Here is a 21,577-nt window from a genome sequence, read left to right on the forward strand (position 1 = left end):
CGCGTCCCGCCGGGGCCGCCGGGATCTGGTGTCCGCTGCAGCTGGCAGTGCGGCGGGCGCGGGCACCGGCACAGCCGCCGGCGGGGCCGGCTATTAATAACGCCCCGGGGCGAGCCCGGGGTCGCGCAGCCATGGCCAGCCCGGAACCCCTGCGCGGCGGGGACGACGCCCGGGCCGCGAGGTAGGATCCTCCAGGGCCCGAGTCGCCGCCGGGGTAGGACATGGGGTGCTGGGTGGGTTCCCATCCGCCACCCGGCCCCTTTCTCCTGGCTGTGAGTAGTGGTCCAGCCCGGGTGTGGCACGGGACGGAACCACCCGGGCAAGGGAGATGGGAGGCCCAGGCTTGGGGACCTGACAGGTCCATCATCCGGTGATCTGTGTTACTCCTTCCACGTGTGAGAATTAATCCTGTCAGGCTAGCAACCTGTCAAAATTTACTTGGCCCAACTGGCCAAAGTTAGTATAAGTTATATATATATATATTTAAAGTCTTATTTTTCCCTTTATTTCTCTCTCATTCACTTGCTAGCGGGGCTAGGGAGAAACCATTTGAGAATTCACTGCATTTGAGCCACTTGGTGCAGAGTTGGGCACCTGCCAACTTGGAGTTGAGTCTGCTCTCCCTCAGCCTGCTCTCCCCGGTGTGGCTCCGGGTGGAGGCCTTGAGAGGGCCTGTTCTCCTAGTCCAGCACTGGGCCAGGACTGGGCCCAGCAGCTGTCCACAGTGTAACCTTGCTACTGGCAATTGTGGAGCTGTTCTGTCCCAAGTCACATTGTGGCCCAGGGACTTCCCTGTGTATCAAATTGTGGGAATGCTTCCTGGTACCCTGTGCTGTCCCCACACACATGCTTGAAGGCGGAGACGGACTCTTGTTTGCCTGATGTCACACACATGCCCAGTCATGTCTGATGGACAGTGTTAAGGAGTTGTCCAAGTCCTCTGGGGACAGGGACAGAGTGGCAGAGGTGCTGAGGACAGGGGCCCCAGCTGAGCACTGTCGCTGTCTGTTTGACCTCGTGTAATCTGTTTCTTTGCCAGCTCAGTAGAGAGGCAGCTAGCTCAGGACAACATCTGGTACCCAGGGTGGTGTGGCAGCCCGGAAGTCGGGAGACCTGGGTTCGACACCACAGACTTGCTGCTTGACCTTGGGCAAATTTCCCCTTGGAGTTCAGTTAATTTCTTCTTGCCTTCCAAGGGCCCATACTCGGACACAGACAGGTAGCCTTGTCCCCGGATGTCCACTCTCACCCAATGGACGCACATTCTTTCATATCGCAAAGCCAGCACTCCTGAAGACAAGCAGAATTCAAACTGTCTTAAGGACACAGGGAAGTATTGTTTGGGATAAGATCCGGAGTAGGTGGAATTGGAAGATGCTTAGACATTTGTTAAGTACGCAGATTTTGAGGTGTGTGTGTGTGTGTGTGTTTTGTTTTTTCAGGACGTGGTTTCTCTGTGTAGCCTTGGCTGTCCTGGAATTCACTTTGTAGATCAAGATGGTCTTGAACTCAGAGATCCATCTGCCTCTGCAGCCCAAGTGCTGGGATTAAAAATGTGCCCTACTGGGTTGGAGAGATGGCTCAGTGGTTAAGAGCACTGACTACTTCCAGAGGTCCTGAGTTCAATTCCCAGCAACCACATGGTGGCTCACAACCATCTATAATGTGATCTGGTGCATACTGTATACATAATAAATAAATCTTTAAACAAATGAACAAACAAACAAACAAAAAGATGTGCCCTACCACTGCTGGGAAATGGGTTTTTATTTTTATTTTTTGTGGCTGGGAATTGAACCCTAGTGTTTCTTGCATGCTAGGCAAGTGCTCTGTCTTTCAGCCTCAACCCAACCCTAGAAAGACGTTATGAGCCAGGTGGGTTGGCACATGCTTGTAATCCCAGCACTCAGGGAGGGAGACGCAGGCGGATGATCTCAACAAAGTAAGTCCAGGACAGCCAAGGCTACACAGGGAAACTCTGTCTTGGGAAAGAAAGAAAGGAAGAAAGGAAAAAAGGAAAGAAAGAAAGAAAAGAACCGGGTAGTGGTGGTGCATGCCTTTAATCCTAGCACTTGGGAGGCAGAGGCAGGTAGATCACTGTGAGTTCGAGGCTAGCCTGGTCTACAAAACGAGTCCAGGACAGCTAAGGCTACAGAGAGAAACTCTGTCTTGAAAAATACAAAACAAACAAACAAAAAACCAAGCCAAAACAAAACAAAAAACCCAAAAAAATATAAATAAAAGAAAGAAAGAAAGAAAGAATAGAAAAGAAAGACATTCTGACTATGATGTTCCAAAGAGTCTTTTAGGCCTATGCTAAAAAGGCGAGGTGTTGTGATCTCCTCCAGGCTCTCCCCAGTTATAGCAGTGAGCTTTCCACTCTTTGTGCCTTGGCTTGCTAGTCTCTGCATTGGGCGTGACAGATGAGCGGCCTGCAAGTGAGTATTCATGTGAGTGCTTAGAATAGAGCCTTGAACATGGCTAAGTCGTTCCGAGGTGGAACATGATGCACAGGCCGTCAGCTAGGGGGGGAGCGGGGACTCTGGCAGCACAGGAGAGGTGAGGCTGCCTGCCGGAGCAGGTGCTCCCTCCTGCAGCCAGGAATTTTACCTTCTCTGGTAGCTCAGGTTAGTGATTTTAGGCAGGATGGTATTCAGGGAGTTGCAATTTTCAGCTAGATCCTTCAGATATTGTGGGCTCGGAGTAGGAGGTGTGAAAAGTCGCCACATGTTCTGGGTTGTCAGGCACTGGGTGGGTGGCAGGAGTTAAGATGGCTGAGGCTAAAAGTGGTGTGTTAGGGCCACATCCCTAAGAATCTGAAAGCTAGGCATGCTGATATGTGACACATGCCTGGAATCTCTGCACTTGGGAGGCTGAGGCAGGAGGATTGTTAAGTGGTCCAGACCTGAGACTGGAGAGATGGCTCAGCTGTTTTTTTTTTTTTTTTTTTAGATTTTTTTGTTTTTGTTTTTGTTTTTGGGTTTTTTTGAGACAGGGTTTCCTCTGTGTAGCCTTGGCTGTCCTAGACTCCCTTTGTAGACCAGGCTGGCCTCGAACTCACAGCGATCCGCCTGCCTCTGCCTCTCGAGTGCTGGGATTAAAGGCATGCGCCGCCACACCCAGCTAAGAGATGGCTCAGCTGTTAAGGGCACTTGTTGCTTTTGCAGAGGCCCTAGATAGGATTTCCAGCTCACAACCATTCATAGCTCCAGTTCCTGGGGATCTGATGCCTCCTTTTAAAACCTCTGAGGGCACCAGGCACATACATGCATGCAGGCAAAACATCTATGCATATAAAATAAATAAATATTTAAAAAGAGCGTTCAGGGCCAGCTTGGGCTACATAGTGAGTACCAGGCCACCCAGGGATTTATAGCAAGATCCCGTCATAAACACTTTGCCACTGTGGCACAGAGCAACCATGTTGTAGCCAGCTAACTGTGTCTAGACTGAGCTGCAGAGATTCGAGAAGGCTCTTTAGGAAGCTGGCACAGGCCTGGCTGTGGTGGCACATGCCTTTAATCCCAGAGTTTGGGAGGTAGACGTAGGTGGGGACTCTCTGTGAGTTCAAGGCCAACCTAGTCTACAGATTGAGTTCCAGGATACCACACCTGGTGCTTTTTTTTTTTTTTTTTTTTTTTTTGTAAAATATAAAGTCTCAACGTCTCACTAGGCTGGCTGCCCTGGCTGGCCTGGAACTTGCCGTGTAAATCAGTCTGGTTTCAAACCTACAGAGTGCATGCTGCTTCTGCGTGGGATTTAAGGCGCACACCACAATGCCCTAGCCGTTCCTGTTTCCCCCCGGAGAGGAAGTAGGCTTTGATTATCTTCACCTGGTATTTTTGGTGCCTCAAGCTCAGCTGCCTCCAAATTACAGTTCTTTTGAAGCTGCGGTTATAGCTCTGTCAACACAGTACCGGTTGGACGTGGTGGACCCTGCATAATTTCAGCCCTGGAGCAAGCTGGCTGGCAAGGTTAGCCATATCAGTGAGCTCTGGGTTTGATTGAGAGAGCCCCCCCACCCACCCATGAATACGGGAGAAAAGCTATTCAGCAAGTTTCTCAACATTAGTGTTTGGGGTCCAGGATCATATATGTGCACGTGTGCACATACATAAATATATGAGTGCCCAGGCTGATTCTGAATTCTATGCTGCTGAGGATGACCTTGAACTTCTGAATCTCCTGAATGCTGGGGTTACAGAAATGGAACTGCATTGCTGCATTTGGTTTTATGTGCTTGGATCAAACCCAAGCATCCTACATGCTACATGAGCATGCTACTGCAGGAGCTACGTCCTCGGCTATTTCTTGTGCCTGTTCCTGTGACTGCACGTATATATGTGCATGTGTGTGGAGGGCAGACGCCAATTTTGGGTGTCCTCCTAAACTGTTCTTTTTTTTGTTTGGTTGGGTTTTCTTTTGTTGTTGGTTGTTTGTTTTTTGTTTTTGTTTTTGAGACAGGGTCTCTCTGTGTTAGCCTTGGCTGTCCTGGACTCCCTTTGTAGACCAGGCTGGCCTTGAACTCACAGCGATCCGCCTTCCTTTGCCTCCTGAGTGCTGGGATTACAGATGTGTGCCACAATGCCCAGCCTTGTTTGTTTGTTTGTTTTTTTTTTTTTGAGGCTTTTGGCATGTATGTGGGGAGGGATCCATGGGACCAGAAGAGGGTGTCATCTTGTGAACTGGAGTTGCACGTGGTTTTGAGGCACTGTGCTGGTGCTGGAAACCAAACTTTCGTCCTTTGCAAGAGCAGCCGGTGCTCTTTACCACTGAGCCATCTTTTACACACACACACACACACACACACACACACACATACACACACACACGCTCGCCTTTTGAATATTTACTTATTCGGTGTGTGTCTGCACTCCTGGGACAACTTGTAGAAATCGGTTCTCTCCGTTTTAGGTGCCAGGGATTTGAACTCCGTTTATCAGACTTGGTAGCAAGTGCCTTTATGTGCTGAGCCATCTCAGTGAAGCCCCCTTTTTGTGGGGGAGTGGCGAATTCTCATGAAACCAGCCTGGCCTCAGACTCACTAAGCAGCTGAGGCTGGCCCTGAATTCCTGATCCACGCGCCCCCTCCACCTCCTAGGTGCTTGGGATTACAGGCACGCGCTTTGGTTTTCTGTGTAGTCCCAATTGCCCTTGATGTGTAGAGCCATGGAACACCCAGCTATGCCCGACAGTCAGTTCCTGCCCTTGAAGTGACAAGTGATGTGAGGTGAGGAGAGATTAATCAGTGATGCTGTGCTGTCCGGAAATGCAAACAGTGGGCTGCGTGTGGAAGAGGCAGATCAGTGAGGAGGAAGAGAACCTGGCTGCCACTAGCCCTCAGGCAGAGGGCACGTCGACACAGCAACCGGGTACAGGCTGCTCTCTTACTGTCCATCCTTTCCCTTGCAGGGAAACACACTCGGAGGCCAGTTTTTCTCTTCAGGACTCTGAATGCCCAAAGGAGGCCAAGACCCTGAACCCAGAGGCCACTCTGTCCTTGGAGGGGACTGTGAGCCTGGAAGACATCCTTTATCTGGGGGACTCAGGGGACTTTGAGGAGAGTCTCTATGAGGTAGAATCTGAGAAGCCAGAGGAGTCGCTATATATCGAAGAATCAAGGCAGCCAGAGGAGGAGGCCCTGGCCCGGGAAGAGCCTGGGGGTCCAGAGGAGACTCTCTTTGTGGGGGGACCTGTGAGGCCAGATGAGGTCCAATTTTCAGAGGAGCCTGTGGAGCCAGCTAAGAGCCCAAGGCCAGAGCAGACTGCTTGTGAGGGAGAGACGGAGGCCGCGCCGGAAGAAAGCCTCCCGGCTCAACCGATGGCGGGGCCAGAGGAGAGCCTCAGCGCAGAGGACCTGGAGTTGCTGGAGAGCAGATTCCAGCAGTGTGTGCAAGCGGTGTCCCAGCTGGAGGAGGAGAGGGACCAGCTCGTCCACGAGCTTGTGCTGCTCCGCGAACCGGCCCTGCAGGAGGTGCAGCAAATCCACCGGGACATCCTGGCTGCCTACAAGCTGCACGCTCAGGCCGAGCTGGAGAGGGACGGGCTGAGGGAGGAGATCCGCATGGTGAAGCAAAGGCTGTTCAAGGTGACCAAGGAATGCGTGGCCTTCCAATACCAGCTGGAGTGCCGCCAGCAGGACGTGGCTCAGTTCGCCGATTGCAGGGAAGAGCTGACCGCTCGGGCAGCCCAGCTCGCGGGAGAACTGACCCAGCTCCGAGACGCCTACCACAAGCAGAAGGAACAGCTGCAGCAACAGTTAGAAGCACCCCAGACCCAGAGCGACGGGCACTTCCTCCAGGAGAGCCGGCGGCTGTCCACACAGTTTGAAAACCTCCTGGCAGAAAGCCGGCAGGGCCTGGAGGAGGAGTACGAGCCTCAGCTGCTGAGGCTCCTGGAGAGGAAAGAGGCCGGAAATAAAGCTCTGCAGGACACGCAGGCCGAGATCCAGGAGATGAAGGAGGCTCTGAGACCCTTGCAAGCAGAGGCCCGGCAGCTCCACCTTCAGAACAGGAACCTGGAGGACCAGATCACACTCGTGAGGCAAAAACGAGATGAAGAGGTTCAACAGTACAGGGTAGGCCCATTGGCTGTGCAAGAAGAGGCAGAGTTTTTTTTTTTTAACTAGGTAGTTCATCAGGTTGGCCTGAAGACCGTCAGAAACTTCAGACCTTCCTGCCTCAGGCTTCTGAGTGCTGAGATTATAGGTGTGTGCCACCACACCGGGTGGAGGTGACATCTTTTAGCTGAAGGACGTCTGATGTCTTTTTTTTTTTTCCCCCCTCCTTCAGAGATAGGGTTTCTCTGAGTGGCCTTGGCTGTCCTAGAACTTGCTCTATAGACGACGCCAGCCTCAAATTCACAGATCCACCCTCCTCTGCTGTGTGAGTGGTGGGATTAAAGGTGGGCACCACTGTGCCCAGATAGGTTTAGTGTCTTTGGAGTTAGTGGTTACCATCCACTATGAGAGAAGAGCCTGATCTTTAGGCCCACCCACTCATTCTTTTATTATTACTTATTTTATTTATTCTTCTCTCATGCAAAATATATCCCAACTGCAGCCTCCCCTCCCTCTGCTTCTCTCAGTCCCCCCGCCCCAAGCCCACCTTCCCCACACATTCTTTCATTTATTTATTTATTTATTTATTTATTTATTTATTTATTTTTGGTTTTGTGAGACAGGGTCTCTTTGTGTAGCCCTGGCTGTCCTGGACTCACTTTGTAGACCAGGCTGGCCTCGAACTCACAGCGATCCACCTGCCTCTGCCTCCGGGGCGCTGGGATGAAAGGTTTGCGCCACCACCACCACCACCACGCCCGTCGGCTTGGATTCTTATTTCTTATAGACACAGATCGAAAATGAGGTTCAGCAGAGTCGTTTGAACCTGGGCCTGGCCAGCCCTGAGTGTCTCAGCGCTCCTCCCGTGGAAGCCTTTTCTAATTCTAACGGAACGGTGAATCAGACTTGGCTACAGAGGCCGAGTGCCAGGAGCTGGCTCCCCCCCTCTAGTACCACCGGTCCATCCAGCCGCTACCTTGAAGCTGTGTTTGGATGGACTCTCTCCGCATTTCCCTTTTTTGTACATGTCACCATATCCCTTGTATTCGAGTCATTTCTGATTAAGTGTGAGCCAGTTCTGACCCCTTTTTAGAACCGAGTAGGATAAAAATACCGAGTGAATAAACAATGACGTCTGCCGCTGCACAGACTGGCCGTGCAGAAGGTGGGGCCCTATCTTTCCTTATCTCTTTTTAGTCTCCGTCACGCAGCTTAGGGGACACATCAGGCAAATGATAAGTGTTGCTAGGCAACACTGGGAAAACCTTCGTGTGGGGCCTTTTACAGCCGGGGTCTGTTTTTATTGCAGACAGGGTCTCAAGTAGCCCACACTGGCCTCAAACTTAAATGTGACCCGGAAGTCCGGATCCGGGCCTGCCTCCTGTGTGCGAGCCTTTAACTCACTGCTCTCTTGACGCAACCTCCCAAAGCCCAGGAGCATAGCCCTGCGCCATCATGCCTAACTTGGTGTTTTTGCCCCCCCCCCCACCTCCCCCCCCCCCCCAGACAGGGTTTCTCTGTGTAGCCTTGGCTGTCCTGGACTCATTTTGTAGACTAGGCTGGCCTCGAACTCACAGCGATCCGCCTGCCTCTGCTTTCCAAGTGCTGGGATTAAAGGCATGTGCCACCACCCGGCCTGGTGTTTTTGCTTTTTAAAACATATATTTCCTTGGATGAACTTAACATTGAATGTCTTCCCTCAAGAGAACTCTTGAAAACGGTTGCTGGGCATCTTACTATAGCATTTATGATTTAAAAAAAAAAAAGGTTTTATTTTTCAGCTGTCCTAGCCTCTCTTTGTAGACCAGGCTGGCCTGAAACTCAGGTTGATCTGCCTGCCTCTGCCTCTGGAGTGCTGGGATTAAAGGCGTGCGCCACCACCGCCCGGCTTTTTTTATTTTTATTTTTTTGAGACAGGGTTTCTTTGTGTAGCCCTGGCTGTTCTGGAACTAGCTCTGTAGATCAGGCTGGCCTGGAACTCACAGCAATCCACCTGCCTCTGCCTCCCAAGTGCTGGGATTAAAGGCATGTGCTAAGATTTGGTTTTTAATTATGTGTACTGTTGGGTAAGTGCACATGAGTGGTCACCCTCAGAGACTAGAGGCATGGGTTCCCTGGGAGCTGAATTTACAGGCAGTTGAGAGCTGCCTGATATAGCTACTGGGAATGGACTTCAGATCCTCTGCAGAAGCCATCTCTTTGGCCCTATGTATGCTGTTGTTGAGACAGGATCATGCTGTAGAGTGCACGTTGGCTGGCCCCAAACTCTTGATTCTTCGGCCTCAGCTTCCTGTGTGTCTATGCCGCCATGCCTGGCTCCAAATTCTCCTCTCTGAAAAGGCTCCTAAATGGTGTTTGCCAGCGACACTATTTCCCTCTGATTACTTTTCATGGGGGCTCAAATTTCTTAGGTTGTACCAGCACTCTTATTAGAGTCAGTCTGTCGGTCTTGCCACCTTCACCACCCACCCATTCACCGTTTCTAAGTGTCTAGTATGAATCAGGCTAAGGTGCTGGCAGAACAACAGGAAATAGTCGGGGCATGAGGTGTTGCTGTTCTCAGAGTTTGCAGTCTGGGCGAGATGCCAGACAAAACGTTTTCATAAAATCCAAACGTTACTGGTGTTAAAGACGACTCCCAAGTTGAGGATGGAGCTCACGCGCAGTGCTGGAGGTCAAACCCAAGGCGTTGTGCCTGCTGAGCAAGCACTCTACCCTGAGCTCCATCCTCAACTTGGGAGTCGTCTTTAACACACACACAGGCCTGACATGGTGGCGTGCATCTTTAATACCATCATTGAGGGCGCAAAGGCAGGTGTATCTCTGAACTTAAAGTCAGCCTGATCTGTATAGTGAACTCCAAGCCAAAAAAAAAAAGAGGCCGGGTGGTGGTGACACACGCCTTTAATCCCAGCACTCGGGAGGTAGAGGCAGGTGGATCATGGTGAGTTCGAAGCCAGCCTGGTCTGCAAAGTTAGTCCAGGATAGCCAAGGCTATACAGAGAAACCTTGTCTCGAAAAACCAATACATAAATAAATACACAAAAAAAGAAGGTTGCTTGTTTGAAATTGTTAAATGTGAAAGCCTTTGACTCAATGAAATAGTGACCATGTAAACCATACAGTGGTGGTGCACACCTTTAATCCCAGCACTAGGGAGGCAGAGGCAGGTGGATTTCTGAGTTCGAGGCCAGCCTGGTCTACAGAGAGAGTCCAGGACAGCCAAGGCTACACAGAGAAACCCTGTCTTGAAAAACAAAACAAAATTTGTTTGTTTCTTAAGTTAAAAAAAAAGATTTATTTATAATTATAAATACAGTGCTCTGCCTGCGTGACAGAAGAATTTGTCAGATCACATTACGGATGCTTGTGAGCCACCATGTGGTTGCTGGGAATTGAATTCAGGACCTCTGGAAGAGCAGTCAGTATAGTGCTCTTAACCTCTGAGCCATCTCTCCAGCCCTTAAGTTTTTATTTTTAGGCAGGCCCTCTCCATAGCTGTCTGTTCTGGAGCATGCTAGTCTTGGACTCAGAAATCTGCTGGGGTTAAAGGTCACCACACCAAGCTGTTTCTTAAATTTTTTTAATAGATTTATTTATTTATTATTTATATATATTCTTCCTGCATCTGTGCCTGCCCACCAGATCTCATTGTAGATAGTTGTGACCCACCATGTGGTTGCTGGGAATTGAACTCAAGACCTTTGTAAAAACAAACAGTGTTAACCTCTGAGCCATCTCTCTAGCCCTTAATTTTATTTTTTTGAGATTAGGGTCTCATAGACTTCAGGCAAGTCTCTTAACTGTGGCTAAGGATAACCTGAAGCCTGGGTAGTGTTCTGAGATTACAGGCAAGCATCGTCATGCTGTGTTCATGTACTGTGTGTCATACCCCCAACCCGGCTCCCCACTTACCAAAACTGGGGCAGTGAAGCCTCCCTTCAGGTGCCACCATGTGTTTGCTGGGAATTGAACTCAGGACCTTTGGAAGAGCAGCCAGTGCTCTTAACCACTGAGCCATCTCTCCAGCTCCCAGGTGTCACATTCTTAGTACGACCACATCTCTTGTGGTCCTCCAGGCAGGGCTGGGCACTATAATAGATCTTTTGACAATGTTGGTTAGAGGTGAGCTTCAGCGAGTGTCCAGCATCACAGACTGACGTGCCTCAGTACAGTATAAAAGCTGGCTCAGGGGGCTGGAGAGATGGCTCAGTGGTTAAGAGCGCTGCCTGCTCTTCCAAAGGTCCTGAGTTCAATTCCCAGCAACCGCATGATGGCTCACAACAATCTATAATGTGATCTGATACCCTCTTCTGCAGATAAAGCACTCATATACAATAAATAAATAAATTAAAAAAAAAAAAAGCTGGCTCAGATCAGAAAGGCCTCCAATAATAAATAGCACGGACCCGGAACAGAGGCTCAGTATTTCCCAGCTGCCCTTTACCGTCTACCTCCCCACACCAACACCCCGTGGTGGTGTCCCCAGTGTCCCAACCCTTTTGAGACAAAGTCACATACAGCCCAGGCTGGCCTGGGACCTCTGATTCTATCTATACCTCCTAATACATATGCTACAGTTTATGGGGTGCTGCGGTGGCTGTGTCAAACCCAGAGCTTTGCACGTGAGCTCCATCCCTAGCTCTCCTACCCCATCCTCAAGGATCCAAGCCAGACGTGTGAATGTCTCACTTTATTACCTGAAGACCCAAGGAAGTGCTCAGCTACCTCACTCAGCACCACACATAGGTTGCTATCTTTTTTTTTTTTTTTTTTTTAAGATTTATGTATACAGTGCTCTACCTGCATGTACACCTGCAGGCCAGAAGAGGGCACTAGATCTCATTATAGATGGTTGTGAGCCACCATGTGGTTGCTGGGAATTGAACTCATCCTTTTCTTTTTTAAAGGGGAGTGATGGCTTATGCCTTTAATCCCAGCACTTGGGAGGCAGAGGCAGGTGGATCACTGTGAGTTCAAGGCCAGCCTGGTCTACAAAGTGAGTCTAACAGCCAGGGGTGCATAGAGAAACCTTGTCTCGAAAAAAAAACAAAAAATAAACAAACAAAAAAAGGCGGAGGCCACCACTGCCCGGCTAAGAGAAATCTTGTCTTAAAAAACATCTTTCGCTGGGCATGGTGGCGCACGCCTTTAATCTCAGCACTTGGAAGGCAGAGGCAGGTGGATCACTGTGAGTTTAAGGCCAACCTTGTCTACAAAGTGAGTCCAGGACAGCCAAGGCTATAAAAAAAAAAAAACAAACAAACAAACAAAAAAACCTTGTCTTGAAAATACAATAATAATAAAAAAAAATCCTTCAGCCTGTATAAAGTTAAGAATACCATGCTATGCTCCTAAAAAAGAAAGTATTGAGCCGAGTGTGGTGGCGCACGCCTTTAATCCCAGCACTCTGGAGGCAGAGGCAGGCGGATCGCTGTGAGTTCAAGGCCAGCCTGGTCTACAAAGTGAGTCCAGGACAGTCAAGGCTTCACAGAGAAACCCTGTCTCGAAAAACCAAAAAAAAAAAAAAAAAAAAAAAAAAAAAAAAAAAGTATTGGATTATGAGAAAGGGGAGCAACTGATACAGGTCTATGCTAATATCAGACTAAACCCTTGAATACATGTTTATTTTAAAGAGTTAACTCATTGTGTGTGTCTTGCCTGCATGTATGTATGTATGTATGGGCAGTACATGTGTAATTGGTACTCACAGAGGTTAGAGGGCACGAGATCACCCAGAACTGGAGCCTAGAACTAGTTACCAATGGTTGTGAATCATCATGTGGGAGCTGGGAATCGAACCCAGGTCCTCTGCAAGAGCAACAAGTACTCTTAACAGCTGAGCCATCTCTCTCTCTCTGGCTCACCTTTTCACTCTTCTGTAGATTTAAGTAATCAAGTGATTGGTAATAAAGTTTCTTCAAAGTCATCCCCCCATGTCTTTGGGATAGGGCTTCTCTGTGTAGTATCTGCTGTCCTAGAAATCAGTCTGTTGACCAGGCTGGCCTCAAACTCAGAGCTCTGCCTACCTCTGCCTCCGAGTGCTGGGATGAAAGGTGTGCAACACCACACCCAGCTGGAATTTGTTTCTTAACCTGTCCTATGAAGGTAATACCAGTCTCTATAGCGATATAAATATTTATTGATACAGGGCGGGCATAGTGGTGTACGTCTTTAATCCCAGATCTGAATTGGAGGCTAGCCTGGTCTACAGAGTGGTCCAGACCAGACAGATACATAGTGAGATCTTATTTAAAAAACAAAAACAAAAACAAAAAAACAAACCAAAGGGCTGGAGAGATGGCTCAGCAGTTAAGAGCGCCACCTACTCTTCCAGAGGTCCTGAGTTCAATTCCCAGCAACCACATGATGGCTCATGGTGGTTCACTGCCATTTATAATGTGATCTGATGTCCTCTTCTGGCATGCAGAAGTACATGCAGATAAGCGCTCGTAATAAACAAACAAACAAACAAACAAACCAAGCCAAGCCAGCACTTGGGGAGGCAGAGGCAGGCAGATCTCTGTGAGCTAGAGGCCAGCCTGGTGTACAAATAGAGTCCAGGACATTCAAGGCTACACAGAGACACCCTGTCTGGGGGTGAGGGGGAACAAAATGAAACCAAGCAAGCAACCACCCAAAAAACCCAAACAATAAGGAAACAATCAAGAACCCAATGTGCGAATGCTGTCTCTATGTAGCTGACGTCCAGGGCTTGTTGCCTGGCTCACCAGTGTCTGGCCACCCTGTGCAGGAGCAGCTGGAGGAGATGGAGGAGAGACAGAGGCAGCTACGAAGCGGGGTGCAAGTCCAGCAGCAGCAGAACAAGGAGATGGAGCGGCTGCGGGCAAGCCTTGCTGAAGAGCTTTCCACATACAAGTCAGTGTTCTCTGCTTCCCAAGTCTCCGCATCCCCCCCAACCCAAGCTGACTGAGCGGGTGGTGGGAGGGCGCAGGGGAACAAGGCATTGGGGGGGGGGTGGGGAATAACTTTCAAACTGTGTGCCCACCCATGAACAGATGGAAAACGGCTCTCTTTCTTTAAAGGGCTATGCTACCCCAGAGTCTGGAACAGGCTGGTGCACCTGCTTCTCAGGCAGGTGGAGAGGAGGCACAGTCCCCAGGTGATCTTTGTGGGGAGATGACCGTGGTGTCTGCTCTTTACTGCTCTAACAACACGATACTGCCTTACTCTGGAGGGTCTTCCTGTTACCCTTGCTTGGAATCCTCTCCCCTCAGTGGGCTTCTGTACTGCTTACTTACTACCCGGCCTCCTTAAATGTAGCTTCGCTGTGCGGCGGGGCTGGCTAGGAATTCACAGCAGAACTCCTGGCCTTAGCCTTCCAAGTGCTACCTCTAAATTTATCAAACAACAAATAACTTAAGGATACCTAAGATCAAGCAGAATTGATTTGGAAAGCTTTAATTTTTGCTTGTTTTGTTTTTCCAAGACAGTTTCCCGTGTGTAGTCCTGGCTGTCCTGGAACTCAGAGATCCCCCTGCCTCTGCCTCCCACAGTGCTGGGATTAAAGGCACCGCTACAACCACCATGCCTGGTTGAGAACCTTTATATTGCAGGCGCACCATCTAGTGGCTGGAGAGGATACAGTGGTTAGGAACACTCGCTGAGGACACAGCTGTGGCTCCCAGAACTCACGTGGGGGCTCACAAGAGTCTCTAACTTCAGTTCCAGGGGATCTGATGCCTTCTTCTGGCCTTTGTAGACACCAGCCACACACGATACACATACATACATGCAGGCAAAACATTCACTTACAGATAAAATAAAAAAACAAAACAAAAAAACAAACAAAAAAAACAACCCAGGCTCTAGATACAGCCTTCCCCCAACACTGGCACTTGTTTCTTTCCTACAGCACAAAAGGCAACCCTATTATCAAATAGAGACTGACCAAAGAGGCCAACAGAGCCTGGCCTGGTGGCACAGGCCCTATTAATTCCAGCCAGCACTAAGGGAGAGAGAGAGAGAGAGGCAGGTGGATCACTCTGAGTTTGAGTCCAGGACAGCCAAGGCTACACAGAGAAATCCTGTCTCGAAAAAACGAGAGGCTGTAAAAGTAACTTTTATTCTCCTGGCTGAATTGTTGCCTAGGCTCACTTCCTCCTTCTGCTAACCAGGCCTAGTCCTGGAAGTTTCTAGCCTCTGTACAATCTAACCTAAGTCTAGAACATTTTCAGCTTCTGAGACTTACTGCTTAATAATATCGCCCTTACTTGTTCTGAGCTCTGGGCTGGCTGGTTCAACTCAGCTGTTCTGGCTCAAACACTTCTCCCAGCTGACTTACTTATTCTGGTGTTTCTCTCAGCCTGGAATTGCTCTGCTTGGCCTCAAACTAACTCAGCAACCTGCTCTAATCTCCTGGCTTCTCATTTTCTGGCTCGTTTGGTCTTCACCTGAGTTCTCTCTCTGCAACCCATCTCTCTTACTGTCCTGGTAAAACTGTCTCCTCTCAGTAAGTTGCCTTTTCAATAGCTTTCTTTCCTTTCTTCATTGAAGAGTTGGGCATATCCTATTCTGTCAATTAGATATCACTTACAAACATGGGTGCTTCCTTCTACAAACTAATTTTACTTTTGTTTGGGATTAAAGGCCGGTATCACCACACCTGGACCTAAGCTTTTCTTTACCTGAAACTTGCTCTATTACAGGCTGGCCTTGAACTCAGATCTGTTTGCCCGTCTCCTGGATTAAAGGCAATTGTATTCACACAGACCTAGATCTTTGGATGTGATCTCCTGCCAGAATAGCCATGTTCTGAAATAGCATTCCTCTACAAGAGGCCAACAAAAGGGCTATATCACTCACTTAAAAACGACTTCCTGGACTGGAGAGATGGCTCAGTGGTTTAAGAGCCTTGTCTGCTCTTCCAAAGATCCTGAGTTCAATTCCCAGCAACCACATCTGGCTCACAACCACCTATTTTGAGATGTGGTGCCCTCTTCTGGCCTGGCGTGCAAGCTCACATGCAGGCAGAACATTGTATAAATAAATAAATAAATAAATAAATAAATCTTAAACCCGACTTCCTGCTGGGTGTGGTGGTGGCACATGCCTTTAATCCCAGCACTCGGGAGGCAGAGGCAGGTGGATTGCTGTGAGTTCAAGGCCCGCCTGGTCTACAAAGTGAGTCCAGGACAGCTAGGGATACAGAGAAAGCCTATCTTGAAAAGCCAAAAACAAACAAAAAACCCCATCAGAAACCAAGACAAAAAACCCCCGACTTCCTGCTTAGTCAATGGGTAAAATAACCAACAAACGGGTCCATTTCTGTGTCTGGAGAGTTGGTCTGTGTGAGTAGAGTGGCCATGAGCTGCCCCATGTGGGTGCTGGGAACCAAACTCTGGCGAGCAGTACATGCTCTTAACTGCCCTCACCTTCTTACATCATAAAAACCCATGAGGGCTGTGGATTCCTCCAGCAGTTGGCAAGTTTCAGAGCTTAGTATCTCTCAACCAGACTACTCAAGTCTACCCAGGAAGCTGAAGGAGCATCCCACATTTAAGCCTGCCTGGTTACATACTTGGATCCTCACTCAAAACAAAAAACTTAATTAAAAGGGCTACGGGACTACAGCTCAGTTGTAGGCTGCTTGCCTGGCTTCTAAGGGACCCTCCCTAGTACTGCAACCCTCCCCCCGCCACTTGGATAGGGGTGTGGCTCAGTAGTTGAGTGTTCCTCCAGCATGCATATGGACAGCAAGTTCTATATCCAGGAAAAAAAAAAAAAAAACAATAGAAGCCAGTGGAAATCCTATACAACGCAGATGCCCATATACTTTTCTTTCCTAGTTAAATTTGGATATGAACTGGTAATTACTGATTCTTTCAGTAAGCTTTTTTTTTTTTTAAGTTTATTTTAATGGTCGTGCTGCTAGCTTGGGAGCTAATACCCTGCAACTGAGGACAGTGATCTGATGAACACCTTTGTAAGAACAGGAAAAAGAATAATAGTTAATAGAAGAGGCTCTGAGGCTGGAGAGATGGCTCAGTGGTTAAGAGCACTGGCTGCTCTTCCAAAGGTCCTGAGTTCAATTCCCAGCAACCACCTGGTGGCTCACAACCATCTATAATGTGACCTGATGCACTCTTCTGGTGTGCAGGTGTACAAGCAGACAACACTGTATACCTAATAAATAAATCTTTAAAGAAAAAAACAAAACAAAACCAGAAGAGGCTCTGAGGCAAGGCTGCAGCTCAGTTAGCATGCATGTGTAGCAGGAATGAAGGCCTGGATTCAAGCTCCAGCGCTGAATGTAACTGGGCTTGGTGCATGCCTGTAATCCCAGCGCCCGTGATGAGACAGAGAGGCAGCAGGAGCATCTGAGTTCAAGGCTGTCCTTGGCCATCAAGTTCCAGGATACCCTGGGCTAAAGAAGACTGTTTCAGAAAAGACTGAAGCCAGATAGCTCAGCAGTTTGTATCACTTGTTCTTTCAGACCACTTGGGTCTGATTCCCAGAACCCACAGGGAAGCTACGCCTGTCCAGGGTTCTAGTTTTGGGGCATCTGCCACCCTTTTAGGCCTCCTCTGGCATCACGCACACACACACACATACAGGCAAACCACTCATACATACAAAATCAAAAAGACCATTTGGTGCTTTTGTTTTTTTTAAGGTTTTTCGAGACAGGGTCTCTCTGTGTAGCCTTGGCTGTCCTGGAGTCGCTTTGTAGACCAGGCTGGCCTCGAACTCACAGCGATCCGTCTGCCTCTGCCTCCTGAGTGGTGCTTTTGTAAAGCAGCACACAGCTCAGCTCGGTTTCCATCACCCTTATCAGTTTACAACTCCTGTGACTCCAGTTCCAGAGGATGTGGTGTGTTTTTCTGGCTTCAAAAGACAGACACAGGTGCACACACACAATTTTCCCTCCGTGCGTGCGCGCATGTGTGTATTCCAGACTTTGGAAAGCACAAACTTAACTGTACTTCTTTCATTCTTACAGGAACTGTTTAGAAATGCATGGTCGGACCTGTAACCCAGAGACAACAAAACATTTATCAAAGGATCACTAAGGATGGACTTTCCCCAAACAGATAAGAGTACCAGCACCTGGCAAGCAAGTCACCCTGTGAAAATCACAAACATTGGCTAGCTTGCCTGAAAGACTTTAGGGTTGGCTGGAGGCAGACTCTCAGTCAGCTTCTCTGGATTCTTTTCTGCAGGCTGCTAGCACTGACCTCAGCACAGAGTGGAGTGGGAAAAGCCTTTTTACCTTCCGCAGAGCCCTGAGAACAGATGTATTGCCTTGCAGCATTGTGAAGAATGTTACTTATTGTTTTGTGCTGACTCAAACCAAGAATATTTAAGGGAAAATGTTGAGGTCAAGACAGCCAATTTTTGCTTTATGGACCCTAAATTCTTGGGTTTTTTTGGCCAGGTGTGGTGATGCACACCTTTAATCCCAGCACTTGGGAGGCAGAGGCAGGTGATTTGCTTTGAGTTCAAGGTTAGTCAAGGCCACCAAACTCCAAACCAAACCCAAACAACAACAAAATAAAAAACCAAACTTGTTTTTTGAAGGCAAGGTTTCTCTCTGTAACCTTAGATGTCCTGGAACTCGAGGGATCCACCTGCCTCTGCCTCCTGAGTGCTGGGATTAAAGGCTTATACCACCACCACCATCGCCTGGTTTACAATTTAAAATTCTTTTGTGCAATGGGTATTAGCCTGCATGTACACCTGCAGGCCAGAAGAGGGCACCAGATCACATTATAGATGGTTGCTGGGAATTGAACTCAGGACCTCTGCAAGAGCAGTCAGTATTCTTAACCTCTGAACCATCTCTCCAGCCCCAGGTGTTAGATTTTTTAAATGGCTCTATTCACAAAGCCATTTACCCCCTTCAAGTCTACACTAACATACTTTTATTTTCTTGTCTGTCCTGGAACTCACTCTGTAGACCAGGCTGGCCTTGAACTCAGAGATCCACCTGTCTGCCTCTCGGGTGCTGGGATTGAAGGTGTGCGCCACCACACCTGGCTCATAATTCATTTATTCTCATTCTCTCTTCTCCCTCACCCTCTCTCTCCATAAGACCCCACGTATATGGTCCTGGGTGTCCTAGAACTCACTTTTTTTTTTTTGGTTTTTCGAGACAGGGTTTCTCTTTGTAACCTTGGCTGTCCTGGACTCCCTTTGTAGACCAGGCTGGCCTCGAACTCACAGAGATCCACCTGCCTCTGCCTCCCGAGTGCTGGGATTACAGGCATGCGCCACCACGCCCGGCTTAGAACTCACTTTTTAGACAATGCTGGCCCTGAACTGAGATCCGCCTGCTCTTCTACCTCTGGAGTGCTGGAGTAAAGACATGCCTGGCTTACTTTCTGAGACAAGATCTCCAGTGCTAGGCTGGTTTCTAACTTAAGTAGGTCATTATGATCTACCCCATAACTACTAGGACTACAGGTGTACTTCACCAAACGTGACCCAAGACACCCCCCACCCAGGGGATTACCATGTAACACTCTGGCTGTCCTGGAACTCACTCAAGGCCTCCAACTCACTAAAATTCACCTGCCTCTGCCGTCCAAGAGCTAGGACTAAAGGTGTACAGAACTACACCCAGCTTGCTAATTTTTACCACACACCAAAGCACCCAAACAGGAATCACTTCCGATGTGGCCAACAGTTCATTACTCACTTTCCCAAAGTCACAAATGTTTCTGGAGGTCAGAGCCAGTCCAATCAGTCATTTCATCTAGTTTTCACATGTGGTAATGAAGGCGCTGACTCTCTGAAAAACAGTTCAAGTCTCTTTCAAATTTAACCTCTGCCTTAAGGTCTCTACCACACTGCCTTTGAGATTCTTGGAAACCTGTGTAGCTCTCTAGGGAAGGCTTAAAAAACATGTCATTTTACCAAGACTGCTTTATGTATAGTCTGGTAATGTCTTCTCTTTCCCTGGCTGGAGTAAAGCTCTCTCTTTTCTTTTTTTAAATGGTTCTGGGTCTATTATGTTTATTTTAATCTTGACAGTCAAACCATGGATAAAACAGCTGTCCAAACTAACTCTTCTAGAAGCCAGAAACTGCTGTTTGATGGATGTTAAATAAAACCCACCAGCATGAGGCTATATAGAAAAGCAATTTATTCCATTATAAGCACTTACACAGTTAGTCATGGAGAGTAACAGGCCTGATGGTGAGACAGGTCAACCAAAATGGAGATGGCATCAAACTATAGTGGTCAAAGACTAACCCCTAAAAAAAGCAACTCTTATCAAGGATTAATTTAATTTTAAAAACAAATACAAACTAGCAATTCACTCTTTCTCAACTTGACAGTTCACCAGTGGTACAACTGCCAGGTAAAAACATACATCTTTACAACTTGGTGGTCCCAAGTTAAAACAAAAACAAAAAACCCCCACACACAACAAAAACAAACTTCGTTCAGCTCTCTGACAGGTGCCCACCAACAAGGCTTTGTTGAATTAAGTCCCCAGGTTTTAAGATTTAGAAAATACCCATGGTTTGGGCTAATAGCACTGTTGGTGGCACTTACTGTAGCCAGAGAACTGAACAAAGTCTGTGTCTCAAAGCAATGTTAAATCCATCTCAAGGCTTCAGAGGAAAACAAGGGGTCTAAAATCACAAGTGCAGCCATGTTAGGAGCCTTGTCCTTCTGGATCCACACTTCCTTCGGGGTCTTCATCATTGTAAATGTTCTCTGCCTGCCAAAAAAATAGGAGGGTATTTAGCATGAAGACAGGTTATTTCTTAAAGTCCAAGTTTCCATAATATATTATGCCAAGGTGCCTGATAATAACATTTCAAGCGGGGCCATACCTTTCTAACTATTCACCTGCTACTATTGAATAAAAACAGCAATAGACAATATGCAAGCAGTATGAATCATAATGGGTATAGGGTGTGTTCAGTAAAAACAAGGAGACGCCACAGTCCCTTGTACAGGGCATTTTCACCTAAGTATGGATGATCATCATTCCTGAACCCTTTGACCAGATAGATTATTGGTAAATGCTAACATATAAATCATAGAGGTTTCTATGAGATACATAGAAATTAATGCTCATGAGCACAGAATTTCTTCTGGAGATGATAAAAATGTTTAATTATTTGTGATGTGTAACTCTTAAGTATGATAAAACTCAGTGAATAGCAATATTATTACACCAGATGTTGCAGAAAGTGGGACAACCTTATGCAATCTGACCAAAGAGACAATAAGGCTAAAAGCCAAGCTGGGTGTGGTGGTGCACACCTTAATCCTAGCACTCAGGAGGCAGAGGCAGGTTGACCCGAGTTGGAGGCCAGCATGGTCTATAGAGTGAGTTCCAGGATGGCCAGGGCTACACAGAGAAACCAGGACTTGAAAAACAGAAACAAAGGAGAGGATGTGGCACCGCTGCTGGAAATTCCAATGGTTTACCAGTTCTATTGGGGGGGGGGGGGGAGGAAGAAAGAAAAAAGAAAAAAGGACAAAGCCTAAGTCTGTACTACTTATTATATGGACATAACCTACAACAGAACTCTGGAAGGATATAGTTCATCCCCCTAAAACTTTTTCTTCTTTTTTTCTCCCCTTTTTATTTTGGTCTGAGACAGGTTTTGTTGTGTGTGTCCGTCCGTCCATGTCCCTGGCATCCCTGGAACTTATTCTCTATAGACCAAGCTGGCCTCAAACCCAGAGATAGAGCCCTCTGCCTCCTAGGGACTACTGGGATTACAGGTGCGCATCACCATTGCCCAGTTTTTGGAAACAAGGCCTACATAGTCCTGGAACTTAGTGTGTAGAACACCAGGCTGCTTTTGAATCACAGAGATATGACTGTGTCTGCCTCCTGGGATTAAAGCTGTGCACCACCATGCCTGCACCCACATTTTCAGAACTACTATTTCATGTAATTTTAGATAGATGCATGACAAGAAATAAAATTGTTTTAAAATATAATGTATCAAGGTTGGAGAGATGGCTCAGTGGTGAAGAATGCTTGCTGCTCTTCCAAAGGACCAGAGTTCAGCTCCTAGCACTGAT

The 21,577-nt window shown here is 47.9% G+C and overlaps 2 protein-coding genes across 6 annotated transcripts in view; one reads left to right on the forward strand and one right to left on the reverse strand.

Annotated features, from left to right (window-relative positions):
- SYNC (syncoilin, intermediate filament protein) lies at positions 1-19,827 on the forward strand. 5 transcript variants are annotated; one of them, XM_084787867.1, is made up of 5 exons: positions 1-181; positions 5,413-6,577; positions 13,314-13,438; positions 13,606-13,682; positions 14,886-19,827. In XM_084787867.1, the coding sequence occupies exons 1-5, from the start codon at positions 132-134 to the stop codon at positions 14,975-14,977; spliced, it is 1,509 nt and encodes a 502-aa protein (XP_084643993.1). In that variant the 5' UTR covers positions 1-131; the 3' UTR covers positions 14,978-19,827. The 5 variants fall into 5 exon arrangements, 4 of the variants coding, with proteins under 4 accessions (XP_084643993.1, XP_084643990.1, XP_084643991.1 ...); XR_014780368.1 differs by lacking the exon at positions 1-181 and having other exon boundaries at positions 5,060-6,577; positions 14,886-15,032; positions 17,523-19,827; XM_084787864.1 differs by lacking the exon at positions 1-181 and having other exon boundaries at positions 5,060-6,577.
- The window catches only part of RBBP4 (RB binding protein 4, chromatin remodeling factor), a 22,677-nt gene continuing 20,750 nt past the window's right edge, over positions 19,651-21,577 (reverse strand). Inside the window, exon 12 of the mRNA XM_084787886.1 lies at positions 19,651-20,252. Within this exon, the coding sequence (XP_084644012.1) occupies positions 20,187-20,252 (66 nt within the window). The 3' untranslated portion in view covers positions 19,651-20,186. The remainder of the gene's footprint in view (positions 20,253-21,577) is intronic.

This window comes from Acomys minous (genome assembly GCF_964271855.1).
Source record: "Acomys minous genome assembly, chromosome: 6".
Taxonomy (NCBI): domain Eukaryota; kingdom Metazoa; phylum Chordata; class Mammalia; order Rodentia; family Muridae; genus Acomys; species Acomys minous.